This window comes from Entelurus aequoreus, linkage group LG25 (genome assembly GCF_033978785.1).
Source record: "Entelurus aequoreus isolate RoL-2023_Sb linkage group LG25, RoL_Eaeq_v1.1, whole genome shotgun sequence".
NCBI classification, from domain to species: Eukaryota; Metazoa; Chordata; class Actinopteri; order Syngnathiformes; family Syngnathidae; genus Entelurus; species Entelurus aequoreus.
Genome location: NC_084755.1, coordinates 10,324,986 through 10,339,851, shown reverse-complemented (window position 1 = coordinate 10,339,851; position 14,866 = coordinate 10,324,986). Strand labels below are relative to the sequence as shown.

At 35.4% G+C, this 14,866-nt stretch overlaps 1 protein-coding gene across 1 annotated transcript; it reads right to left on the bottom strand.

Annotated features, from left to right (window-relative positions):
- Nucleotides 1-5,563: 5,563 nt before the first annotated feature.
- On the bottom strand, nucleotides 5,564-6,096 carry LOC133642289 (relaxin-3-like). Its single transcript, XM_062036399.1, has 2 exons — nucleotides 5,937-6,096; nucleotides 5,564-5,841 (listed from the first exon to the last, which is right to left on the bottom strand). Exons 1-2 carry the CDS (start codon nucleotides 6,094-6,096, stop codon nucleotides 5,564-5,566), a joined length of 438 nt encoding a protein of 145 aa, XP_061892383.1.
- Nucleotides 6,097-14,866: the final 8,770 nt, after the last annotated feature.

Below are 14,866 nucleotides of genomic sequence, written 5' to 3'. Positions count from 1 at the left end.
AAGTAGCAAGAAACACGTCAATAATGAATAAAGCAAAACATGTTCTAGACCAAAAATCACTTCAAATTCTTTACTGCTCACTAGTGTTACATATCTGAGTTATTGTGTAGGCATTTGGGGAAACAACTACAACTGTAGTAACTGTGTTACAAAAATTTAGAATAATACATAATGTTGGATATAGAGAACATACAAACCCTTCATTTATTAAATCACAATTATTGAAATTCATCGATTTGGTGCAGCTAAAATGATGTACAAAGCAAAGTCTAACCTGCTACCCAAGAATGTACAACAATTCTTCTCAACAAAAGAGGAGAAATATAACCTTATAGGAAAATCTAATTTAAAACATTTGTATGCTCGTACAACACTTAAAACCTTTAGTATATCTGTATCTGGAATTAAATTATGGAATGGATTAAGCAAAGAAATCTAACAAAGCACCAATATGATTCACTTTAAGAGACTGTTCAAACTACAAGTGTTCACAAAGTACAAAGAAGAACAGTTATGATGAACATCTTGAACCCTTTTTTTTTATTGAGACAAAGATTATTTATGTATTTAATATTTGTTTGCTTACTATGGTATAATATTTATTTATTATTTATCGGTTCACTGTTCTGTTACAGAGAACAAGGAAATAGGATAAAATTGCTATGGTATGAAAATGTCATGTCTGTTGATCATGTTTTTGTTTGGCTATGTTCTGTTTGGTTTTTGGACTCTTTTTAGTTCCTGTTTTCACTCCCTTGCCTTGTCACCATGACGACCATTAGTTTCACCTGTTTCACGTTCGGACTCACGCACCTGTCATTAATCATGTCCTTATTATTTAAGCTTGTAGTTGCCAGGCAGTCGGCCTGGCGACATTACCCTCTACTACCAGTGTTTCCCACACATTCATTTATTCGTGGCGGCCTGCCACGAAAGAATTACGTCCGCCACAAATTTAAAAAAAAAAAAAAAAGTTTTTTATTTATTTATTTTTATTTTTTGTCCTGTCCAGCTTCTCAGGCAAATCATATAGTTGATGTAGATGCCCATATAGGCTGTTCAGATTTACTTTACAAAAGAGAACTGTAGGATACTTCTCTTGTTGCCTTATTTGTGTTTGACCACTACTGTTTTCTGTTTATTTGTTACTGACTGTGGCAGGACACCTCTGCCTCTGTTTCACTTTATGTTGCTGGTAAATAATATGGTTGTAGTAGTAGGCTAAAGTTAAATTATTTAGTATGCACTAATTAAAGGGGCAGAGCTTTAAGAGACATTTTAGCTTTTATATTTTATAATATATATTTTTTGTAAGAACCACAATTAATAAATATATTTCAGTGAATAACTTATTGTTCAAATCTGTATATAAATATGTACATTAAGTGTTGTAATTATATTGTAAAATGGATGGATGGATGGACGGATGGACGTTTAAAACAAAACTGTTATTATTAATTAGTAAGTATACATTTTTTGAGCCTTTTTAGAGAAAATCATATCATTGTAGTAAATTATGCAAATTACTCGATGATGTCATGGTGACCACGCCCATAGCCACGCCTCCACCGCCACAGGTATCTTGGCAGTTTATGGGAAACACTGACTACCCATGCTACCTTTGATATCCATGCCATAGTTCCATGCTTTCCAAGTAAGTTTTTGTTTATGACCATAGTTCAGTTTATGTGTTGACGTTTTTTTTGTTTCACAGCCAAGTTTGTTCTCCGCCTTGTGCGCGCCTTTTGTTTACACTTTTTGTTAGTGCTAAAATAAATCATGTATTTACCTTCACGCCATGTCCAGTCTGGTTCGCTTGCATCCCAGGAAAGCAACCCACGCAGTAATTTGCGTCACCATAGTACACGTCCTGATAGGAAAAGGGTGCTGTAATGAAACCACTGGAAATGTGTGATGCATTACATTGTATCGTATGCATGTTCCAAATAAACTGAGACTGAAACTGAACTGAACATACTTAACTGTTGAGACTAGGCAGAAATAAAAGGGCTTGGTCTCTTCCTACTACTTTTTGTGCATGTTGAATTCTGCAAGTGTAAACATGTGACGGCCCTTAATGTAACTTTGTCAAGCATGTCTGAAATGACAATGGACAATTAAACAAGGACAATAGTTAATGCAAACATGTAATTATATATTTCTCTAAGTTTTAGGAGGATATTAAATATCATATAATACAGTTTATATACTGTATATCAGTGTTTCTTAACCATTGTCCCGAGAGGGCCGCCAGAAAATATCTGTTTCTCAGCTATGGTCTGTTGTAATAGTAAGTAAGTAAGTAAGTACATTTTATTTATAAAGCGCTTTTCACAGATAAAATCACAAAGCACTGTACAAAACCAATAGGGGTGTGGGAAAAAAATCGATTCGAATTCGAATCGCGATTCTCACGTTGTGCGATTCAGAATCGATTCTCATTTTTTAAATTTTTTTTTTATTTATAAAATTTATTTTTTTATTTTGTATTTTTTTTAAATTAATCAATCCAACAAAACAGTACACAGCAATACCATAACAATGCAATCCAATTCCAAAACCAAACCCGACCCAGCAACACTCAGAACTGCAATAAACAGAGCAATTGAGAGGAGACACAAACACGACACAGAACAAACCAAAAGTAGTGAAACAAAAATGAATATTATCAACAACAGTATCAATATTTGTTACAATTTCAACATAGCAGTGATTAAAAATCCCTCATTGACATTATCATTAGACATTTATAAAAAAAATTAAAAAAGAACAATAGTGTCACAGTGGCTTACACTTGCATCGCATCTCATAAGCCTTAGAAGCATTAAAAATAAGCTGACTCAATTTAAGATATTGAATAGATTGTATTTGACATCTTCTCAGCTGTTTAAAATTGGTGTAGTAGATAACAAGTTATGTATGAAGTGTCGGGCAGCCGAGGCAACTTTTGTTCATTTATTGTGGGAATGTCAGAGAATAAAAGAGTTATGGTTGAAAACAACAAAAGAAGCAATCACAGTACTAAAATATAAATATCCCAATGACACTGCAAACTTGTATTCTTGGGGATCTCCATCAATTTAGTAACGTGTCATCAAAGAGTAAAAATGCATTTCTTTCAATATGCATAATAACAAAAAGGGTAGTATTAAAAAAATGGATAGATGTTGATAGTCCAACTCATACTGACTGGTATACACAAGCTATGGAGATAATATCAGTAGAAAAAAACTGCATTTAGTTTAGATAATAATGAGTCATATATTGGAATATGGGATCCATTATTTAAATTTGTTTTAACTATTAAATGAACCTAAAATATGACTTATTATATCATTGTGGAAAATATTGGACACAATGTGTTGTCAAGTTTATGAGATGTGATACAAGTATAAGCCACTGTGACACTATTGTTCATTTTTTGTATTTATTTTTTTAAATTAATGTTTGTAATGATAATATCAATGAGGGATTTTTAATCACTGCTATGTTGAAATTGTTACTAATATTGATACTCTTGTTGATAATATTCATTTTTGTCTCACTACTTTTAGATTGTTCCTTGTCATGTTTGTGTGTCCTCAATTGATCTCAATTGCTCTGTTTATTGCTATTCTGAATGTTGCTGGGTCGGGTTTGGTTTTGAAATTGTATTGCATTATTATGGTATTGTTGTGTATTGTTTTCCTTAAAAAAAAAAAAAAATAAATAAATTAAAAAAAAAATTTAAATCGTTTTTGAATCGAGAATCGTGTTGAATTGGAAAAAAAATCGATTTTGAATCGAATTGTGACCCCAAGAATCAATTTTGAATTGAATCGTTTGACACCCAAAGATTCACAGCCCTAAAAACCAACATGTACAATGCAAAAACTGAAATCTAAGTAAGATGAAATATCTCAAATAAGGGTGATATTTGCTTATTTTCTGTCTGATAAGATAATTCTTCTCACTAAGCAGATTTTATGTTAGAGTGTTTTACTTGTTTTAAGGGTTTTGGTCCTAAATGATCTCAGTAAGATATTACAGCTTGTTGCTGAGATTTGATGACCTATATTGAGTAAAACATGCTTGAAACTAGAATATCAACTGTTGCAAAGCTGTGTCATCAACACTCACAAGTATAAAACTACTTTTTTAAAGTAATAATTTCTTATTTCAAGCATGAAAAAAAAAATCATGACTTTGACACAATTTTGTCTCATAATTAAACGGATGACAGCCAAATGGACTTTGCTGTTTTATTTTCAGTGAAACAATAGAAAATACGTACTCATATAGTAGTACAGTTGGCACAGTACAGTAAACTGACTATTTAAACATTTAACATGTGACATTTCTAACAATTCTGAACAGAAATAGTTCATGCACATTCATATAAATTCTTCAAAATTACAATTAAAAAATGTTTGGCCGGGAGCCGGGCTGTATATATGCGCACTAATTGACTGAAAGAGCACGCACTTGGCGCGATGATGTCATGTTATCCATGGAAAAATGCATTTTTAGACAATATGATTTGCCTTAGCGGCTAGGAGACCCCGAGAGTAACAAGCGCTTGCCTTGTTGCCTTTCCATTAAAAACAATACATTTGTTTTTAGTATAAGTTTGCTGGTTTCAAGAAATGTAATGCCGAGCGCATATCATTATGTCAAGATAATGGCACTAGCATTTACTTCATTTAAGAATATTTTTCAACATATTGAACAAAAAGGTCTCTATTTTTTTTTCTACCAAGAAAAGTGCACTTGTTGTTAGTGAGAATATACTTATTTTAAGGTATTTTTGGGTTCATTGAGGTTTGCTAATTTTACTTGTTTTGGAAAGTCTTGTTCTATTGGCAGATAATTTTGCTTAGTTCAAATAAAATACCCCTCATTTTTGTATTTTTTTTTCTTGTTTTTGAACACTGACTTTTTGCAGTGTACTATATTTTACCCATCATGTAATTGTTAAATTCTGTTCTCTATCACACACGGACTACAGAATTTATTATTTAGACCAAACTAGGCTGCATTTTATTGTTCAACTTCGTCAGACACGTTCACAACAGTACATCACAAGCTCTACCCCATTCCTGGTGCATCACTGAATAATGTCCCTGTTGCAACACAAACAATTGTTACTAGGGAACGCATATCTTAACAGTAGCTCCTATTGTTACAGTAATGATGGCTAAATATGTTCCACAAGTATGATACAGTGCATTTCATCGCAATAGCAAACCACCACATAATATAAGTTGCTAAATTAATGATGTAAATGAAAATAATGTCTTCAAAAAGCTTTAAACTTTTTAACCCACTGTTCTCTGGCTTGATCAGTCAATGCCAAAGTAGTCGAACGTAATCATCAAACCAACTATTAACAGGAAGAAAGTATTTATTAAGTGAGTTTGAAGACCAGGTGAGATACAGCAGTTATGTTAACAAATATTTGACATATACTTAATAGTTCATATTCTGACAAATAAAACCACTTTTTGCATGATGTAAAATGACCAAAAAGCTCAGAATGAACATTAAGTGCATATATTTGTGTTTAATAATAATCTCACAGTTCTCAGCAAAGGGAGCTGATCTCGCTCTTGCTGCAGCCCCACTTGCAGCAGGCGTTGGAGAGACCCACCACCACATCCCGGCCCTTGAGGTCCGCCTTCCGCAGTGCTTCTAGAATCTCTTCAGTGATAAAAGAACGCGTCGGCCGGTTAAACACTCTGTCATGGTTTTCCCTTGATATGAAATCCAGATCTCTGTTTCTGTGGCGTATAGAGTCCATCACTGAACTGTGGCTCAACTCCTCTGAGGGCTCCTCTTGACGGGAGCTTAAAAGGTCTTCCGCTGCAGTAAAATGAGCAAAAATTGAAACAAAATTATAGCATTAGAGTTTATATGAAATTGTAATAATTCCTGACAAGACAAGGTCCGTGTCTCACCTGAAGTCCCGAGTGACCGTCTCCACCGAGAGCCTCCGCAGGTGAAAATGACCGCCCGAATGAACTCGCGACCGCAGAGCTTGACACCGTACGCTGGGTCCTCCATGGGCTCAACTTCCTTCGCCAGCAGACACACAACAAACACGACCAGTTTCCACATGGTTATTAAAAGCCGCGCTACAATCAGAAAGTATATAGAATGCTTCTGAAGCAATTAGGTTGGTCTCTCCCTGTTGGCAACAACTGTGACTGACTGGGGGTGACCCAAGCGGGGCTTTATAAAGGGGTCTGGAACCCATCAAGGCAGACATGCATATTGCGCATGCAGAGAATGAAAGATTCGACAGGGTGATACAGTCCGAGACCTTTTGGATGACGAAAAAGCGGACCAAAGGTCAGAAGCATGTGAAGTGAACATGTCATTAACATGAATTAATGGCATTAATTATGTGAACGAAACACAAATAGTTTAAGCTGCACTGCAAAAACTGAAATCTAAGTAAGATTAAATATCTCAAATAAGGGTGATATTTGCTTATTTTCTGTCTGATAAGATCATTCTTCTCACTTAGCAGATTTTGTGTGAGAGTGTTTTACTTGTTTTAAGGGTTTTGGTCCTAAATGATCTCAGTAAGATATTACAGCTTGTTGCTGAGATTTGATGACCTATATTGAGTACAACATGCTTGAAACTAGAATATGAACTGTTGCAAAGCTGTGTCATCAACACTCACAAGTATAAAACCGCTTTTTCAAAGTAATAATTTCTTATTTCAAGCATGAAATCAAAAATCATGACTTTGACACGGTTGTGTCTCGTAATTAAAACAGATGACAGCCAAATGGACTTTGCTGTTTTATTTTCAATGAAACAATAGAAAAGATGTACTCTTATAGTAGTACAGTTGGCACAGTACAGTAAACTGACAGATAATATTTAAACATTTGACATTTCAAATTTTGAACAGAAATAGTTCATCCACATTCAGATTAATTCTTCAAAATTACAATAAAAAAAAAATTGGCCAGGGGCCGGGCTGCAAATATATATATATATATATATATATATATATATATATATACACACTACCGTTCAAAAGTTTGGGGTCACATTGAAATGTCCTTATTTTTGAAGGAAAAGCACTGTACTTTTCAATGAAGATAACTTTAAACTAGTCTTAACTTTAAAGAAATACACTCTATACATTGCTAATGTGGTAAATGACTATTCTAGCTGCAAATGTCTGGTTTTTGGTGCAATATCTACATAGGTGTATAGAGGCCCATTTCCAGCAACTATCACTCCAGTGTTCTAATGGTACAATGTGTTTGCTCATTGGCTCAGAAGGCTAATTGATGATTAGAAAACCCTTGTGCAATCATGTTCACACATCTGAAAACAGTTTAGCTTGTTACAGAAGCTACAAAACTGACCTTCCTTTGAGCAGATTGAGTTTCTGGAGCATCACATTTGTGGGGTCAATTAAACGCTCAAAATGGCCAGAAAAAGAGAACTTTCATCTGAAACTCGACAGTCTATTCTTGTTCTTAGAAATGAAGGCTATTCCACAAAATTGTTTGGGTGACCCCAAACTTTTGAACGGTAATGTATATATATATATATATATGTATATATATATATATATATATATATATATATATATATATATATATATATATATATATATATATATATATATATATATATATATATATATATATATATATATATATATATATATATATATATATATATATATATATATATATTCCTTGCGCACTAATTGACTGAAAGAGCATGCATACTGTCTAAAAATGCATTTTTAGACCATATGATTTGCCTGAGCGGCTAGTAGACCCCGAGAGTAACAAGCGGTTGCCTTGTTGTCTTTCCATTAAGAAAAATAAACTAGTTTTTAGTGTAAGTTTGCTGGTTTCAAGAAATGTAATGCCGAGCGCATACCATTATGTCAAGATAACGGCACTAGCATTTACTTCATTTAGGAATACTTTTCAACATATTGAGCAAAAAAGTCTCTCTTTTTTTTCTACCAAGAAATGTGCACTTGTTATTAGTGAGAATATACTTATTTTAAGGTATTTTTGGGTTCATTGAGGTTAGCTAATTTTACTTGTTTTGGAAAGTCTTGACAAGCCAAATGTTCTTGTTCTATTGGCAGATAATTTTGCTTAGTTCAAATAAAATACCCCTCATTTTTGTATTTTTTTTTCTTGTTTTTGAACACTGACTTTTTGCAGTGTATCTGTGCTTATTTAGGCATAGTTAAACAACAAGATCCGAGAACATTGCATACTATTGAAATTAGAGATGTCCGATAATATCAGCCGGCCGATATTATCGGCCGATAAATGCTTTAAAATGTAATATCGGAAATTATCGGTATCGTTTTTTTTTTATTATCGGTATCGGTTTTTTTAGTTTTTTTTTATTTTTTATTATTAAATCAACATAAAAAACACAAGATACACTTACAATTAGTGCACCAACCCAAAAAACCTCCCTCCCCCATTTACACTCATTCACACAAAAGGGTTGTTTCCTTCTGTTATTAATATTCTGGTTCCTACATTATATATCAATATATATCAATACAGTCTGCAAGGGATACAGTCCGTAAGCACACATGATTGTGCGTGCTGCTGGTCCACTAATAGTACTAACCTTTAACAGTTAATTTTACTAATTTTTCATTAATTACTAGTTTCTATATAACTGATTTTATATTGTTTTACTTTCTTTTTTAATCAAGAAAATGTTTTTAATTTATTTATCTTATTTTATTTTATTAATTTAAAAAAAAAGGACCTTATCTTCACCATACCTGGTTGTCCAAATTAGGCATAATAATGTGTTAATTCCACAACTGTATATATCAGTATCGGTTGATATCGGTATCGGTAATTAAAAAAGAGTTGGACAATATCGGAATATCGGATATCGGCAAAAAGCCATTATCGGACATCCCTAATTGAAATGCAATGATTGTGGTCACACCCCTATTTACCAGGACGTGGTGATGCATTCCTGCACTACTGCAAACTTCAACTAAGACACATATGACAATAAGCCACTAAAACAAATATGTATCTATCATTTTAAGCCATATATGACAAATTGTATACAAGATGTGTGACGTCAACGTGTGCATCACTACCCCTCTGTGCTGCCTCGATAATGGCCCATTCTGTTATTTCTTTACAAAAAAGGTGAGCAGGGAGAATAGAGGCACTGGCGGTGACATTTCCAAAAGTCCGATAGCATAGACATCTAGCCATGAGTCACGCAAAATAAAACACTTTTTTTTTATCTGTGTGGCCATTAGTCAAAGGTCTCTCATTTGGAAAATTACAATAGCGTGATGAATTTGCAATTAATATGACAATAGCCAGGGAACAAATTGACATTTCAGATATGGCATTCATTCCAAAAAAAAAAGAGTCATTTAGTCACTTGGATTCCTGACATGTACAATAAAGTTCTGTGGTAATGTCAAGTATGCAGCTGTCCCCGGTTTTAGATTAGTTAGAGTAAGTAAATGCTGGGATAGAGACTATTGACCTGACTTCATTAGCATCCATTATTACATTATACGTTATTTTGCTTGTCTTTCCATCCATCCATCCATTTCCCCCCGGCCTCTTTTACTGGAGCCTATCCCAGCTGCACTCCACGGAAGGCGGGGTACACCTTGGACAAGTCGCCACCTCATCGCAGGGCCAACACAGATAGACAGACAACATTCACACTCACATTCACACACTAGGGCCAATTTAGTGTTGCAAATCAGCATATCCCCAGGTGTCCTTTCTTGAAAATGGAAACATGGTTAAACATAGGAAGTGGACAAAAATATACAACATAAAGTAGCAAGAAACACGTCAATAATGAATAAAGCAAAACATGTTCTAGACCAGTGGTCCCCAACCACCGGGCCGCGACCAATTGGTACCGGGCCGCACAAGAAATTTAAAAAAAAAAAAAAAAAAAAAAAAAAACCTTTTTTTTTTTTTTTTTTTTTTTTTTTTAATGAAATCAACATAAAAATCACAATATATACATTATATATCAATATAGATCAATACAGTCTGCAGGGATACAGTCCGTAAGCACACATGATTGTATTTATTTATGTAAAAAAAAAAAAAAAAAAAATGTTTTTTTTTTTTTTTAAATACACCCCCCCGGCCCCAAATTTTCAAGCGTTGACCGGTCCGCAGCTACAAAAAGATTGGGGACCACTGTTCTAGACCAAAAATCACTTCATATTATTTACTGCTCACTATAATCACTCGCCATACAGCAATAGATGACATCTGCCTATTACCTGACACCTGACATGTTAGCTACTTCTCTTTGTTTATAATGTCTATTTTCTATTTCCTGCTGGACCTACTGTCCATTTTATGCTGCTGCTGTCATATAGACTGTATATACTGTAATATTGTACATGGTCATTGGTTTATATTGTATATATGTTATAGACATAATATAATATATCTGTATATAAATTACTCTGTACACATATGTATATATTCGTATATATGTTAGATTTTTTTATAGCTATATTAGTCTATTTATACCTGCATTGTCCTTTCCATCATTGTAACTGAGCTACTGTGTTGAACAATTTCCCTTGTGGATCATTAAAGTTTGTCTAAGTCTAAGTCTAAGTCTAGTGTTACATATCTGAGTTATTGTGTGGAAATACGGGGAAACTACAACAAATGTGCGCTTCATTCACTAACTGTGTTACAAAAAAGATCAATTAGAATAATACATAATGTTGGATGTAGAGAACATGCAAACCCTTTATTTATTGAATCAAACATATTGAAATTCAACGATTTGGTGCATTTGCAAACAGCTAAAATGATGTACAAAGCAAAGTCTAACCTGCTACCCAAGAATGTACAACAATTCTTCTCAACAAAAGAGGAGAAATATAACCTTAGAGGAAAATGTAATTTAAAACATTTGTATGCTCGTACAACACTTAAAACCTTTAGCATATCTGTATGTGGGATTAAATTATGGAATGGATTAAGCAAAGAAATCAAACAAAGCACCAATATGATTCACTTTAAGAGACTGTTCACAAAGTACAAGGAACAAGAATTATGATAAACATCTTGAACCCTTTTTTTTCAATTTTTTTATTGAGACAAAGATTATTTATGTAATTAATATTTGTTTGCTTGCTATGGTATAATATTTATTCATTATTTATTTGTTCACTGTTCTGTTACAGAGAACAAGGAAATTGGATAAAATTGCTACAGCATGAAAAGGGGTTAGATTAAATAAGCTCTGCTTCTTCCTACTCCTTTTCGGACGTGCTGTAATGAAACCACTGGAAGTGTGTGATGCAATACATTGTATCGTATGCATGTTCCAAATAAACTGAAACTGAACTGAACTGAACATACTTAATAACTGTTGAGACTAGGCAGAAATAAAAGGGCTTGGTCTCTTCCAACTACTTTTCGTGCATGTTGAATTCTGCAAGTGTAAACATGTGACGCCCCTTAATGTAACTTTGTCAAGCATGTCTGAAATGACAATGGACAATTAAACAAGGACAATAGTGGACAATTGTGTGGTGTTCGGGTCTGTGGGACCCGTTTTCATTTTTTTATTAAAAGAAAAATTATGCAATTAATTAATTTTTCAAACCGAGACTCACTGACTTTGGCTCATTTTCTGTGAAGAACATATATCAGAATACATATTTAATGACCACACACCATACACCCCCCCCCCCCTACACATTTCTATTACATATAAGATGTCCGGGGCTAATAGAAGTGTGGAAATAAATGTTCTGTGTACCACACACACACACACACACACACACACACACACACACACACACACACACACACACACACACACACACACACAGCAGGCCTAGACAGGAGGAGGACAGAGTGTAGGTACACAGAACATCAGAGGGTCAAATGTGCGAGAAAATGAGAGCAGACAGTGTTGACAAACAATGTTGCAACCTTGTGTGGGAACCGCAGGTGCAGAAACACAAAAGAAGAATCCCTGTGGGATGCAGAAACTGGCAGAGAAATTTTCCGTGCAACGTTCATATTGTTGTTACTCAGCCAGCGTTTGTGGGTCTGATGGACCCGTTGCATTTTGTGGCTTTTAATGCCTCTCAATCAAACACTTTTATGTTAAAATACTGAACAAATGTTTATTGGGATAAGGTAAACATCTGTTCAGTATTTTAACATAAAAGTGTTGGATTGTGAGGCATTAAAAGCCACAAAATGCAAACGCTTGCTGAGTATCAACAATATAAACATTACACAAGGGCTAATGCAAACATGTAAATATTTGGGGGGGCAGGGGTCCCCACATCTGCGGTCCCCTCCAAGGTTTCTCATTGTATCCCATTGGGTTGAGTTTTTTCTTGCCCTGATGTGGGATCTGAGCCGAGGATATCGTTGTGGCTTGTGCAGCCCTTTGATACACTCGTGATTCAGGGCTATATAAATAAACTTTGATTGATTGATTGACTATGTGTCCGTTCACTTACAGTGCAAAGACGGCCGCATTGTTGATTCTGAAGGCTCCGGGCAGACTTCGTACAGCATGGCAACATAAACTAGCTGAATTCTGATTAGATACAAACTGTAAACCAGTGGTTCTTAACCTGGGTTCGATAGAACCCTAGGGGTGAGTAAAGGATATCACCACATGGGCTTAGGAACACTTCAGAAACCCACTGTCAGTAACTACAGTTGGTCGCTACATCTGTAAGTGCAAGTTAAAACTCTCCTATGCAAGGCGAAAACCGTTTATCAACAACACCCAGAAACGCAGTCGGCTTCGCTGGGCCTGAGCTCATCTAAGATGGACTGATACAAAGTGGAAAAGTGTTCTGTGGTCTGACGAGTCCACATTTCAAACTGTTTTTGGAAACTGTGGACGTCGTGTCCTCCGGACCAAAGAGGAAAAGAACCATCCAGATTGTTATAGGCGCAAAGTTGAAAAGCCAGCATCTGTGATGGTATGGGGGTGTATTAATGCCCAACATATGGGTAACTTACACATCTGTGAAGGCACCATTAATGCTGAAAGGTACATACAGGTTTTGGAGCAACATATGTTGCCATCCAAGCAACATTACCATGGACGCCCCTGCTTATTTCAGCAAGACAATGCCAAGCCACGTGTTACATCAACGTGGCTTCATAGTAAAAGAGTGCGGGTACTAGACTGGCCTGCCTGTAGTCCAGACCTGTCTCCCATTGAAAATGTGTGGCGCATTATGAAGTCTAAAATACCACAATGGAGACCCCCGGACTGTTGAACAACTTAAGCTGTACATCAAGCAAGAATGGGAAAGAATTCCACCTGAGAAGCTTCAAAAATGTGTCTCCTCAGTTCCCAAACGTTTACTGAGTGTTGTTAAAAGGAAAGGCCATGTAACACAGTGGTGAACATGCCCTTTCCCAACTACTTTGGCACGTGTTGCAGCCATGAAATTCTAAGTTAATTATTATTAGCAAAATAAACTTTATGAGTTTGAACATCAAATATCTTGTCTTTGTAGTGCATTCAATTGAATATGGGTTGAAAAGGATTTGCAAATCATTGTATTCCGTTTATATTTACATCTAACACAATTTCCCAACTCCTATGGAAACGGGGTTTGTAAAAACAACAGCATTGGAAGGAGCATAATATGACATATGAGAAAATGAGTACTTTGAGATATTTAGGGAAAGTACATAACAAATTACTTTTATCTTTAAAGGCCTACTGAAAGCCACTACTACCGACCACGCAGTCTGATAGTTTATATATCAATGATGAAATCTTAACATTGCAACACATGCCAATACGGCCGGGTTAACTTATAAAGTGCAATTTTAAATTTCCCGCTAAACTTCCGCTTGAAAACGTCTCGGTATGATGACGTATGCGCGTGACGTAGCCAGTTTAACAGAGGTATGGCTCCCCCATTGAAGCCAATACAAAATAGCTCTGTTTTCATCTCATTATTCCACAGTATTCTGGACATCTGTGTTGGTGAATCTGTTGCAATTTGTTCATTACATTATGGAGAAAGAAGCTGAGCAAGCAAAGAAGAAAGTTGTCGGTGCGAAGCGGAGTATTTTGCGAGGGAAGTCAGCAACACAACACAGCCGGTGTTTCATTGTTTACATTCCTGAAAGATGCAGTTAAGATCGAAGAACTCGGACAACAGAGACTCTTACCAGGAGGACTTTGATTTGGATACACAGACGCGATACCGTGAGTACATAGCTGCGCTTCCAAACATTTGATCGCTTGCTATAACTAGCTCGAGCTAGTAGCTAGGAGCTAGAAGCTAGCATAACAAACCCCTAGGTGTTTGTTATGCAGGATTAATTTGTGGCATATTAAATATAAGCCTGGTTGTGTTGTGGCTAATAGAGTATATATATGTCTTGTGTTTATTTACTGTTGTAGTCATTCCCAGCTGAATATCAGGTCACCCCCAGCTCTCAGAGCATCTTCCCTATCTGAATCGCTTCCACTCCCCACTAGTCCTTCACTTGCATTTTCCTCACCCACAAATCTTTCTTCATCCTCGCTCAAATTAATGGGGAAATCGTCGCTTTCTCGGTCCGAATCTCTCTCACTTCTGGCGGCCATCATTGTAAACAATAGGGAACTTTGCGTATATGTTCAATTGACTACGTCACGCTACTTCCGGTAGGGGCAAGCCTTTTTTTTGTCAGATACCAAAAGTTGCGATCTTTATCGTCGTTGTTTTATACTAAATCCTTTCAGCAAAAATATGGCAATATTGGGAAATGATCAAGTATGACACATAGAATAGATCTGCTATCCCCGTTTAAATAAAAAAAATTCATTTCAGTAGGCCTTTAATTATGACAGGGGTCAC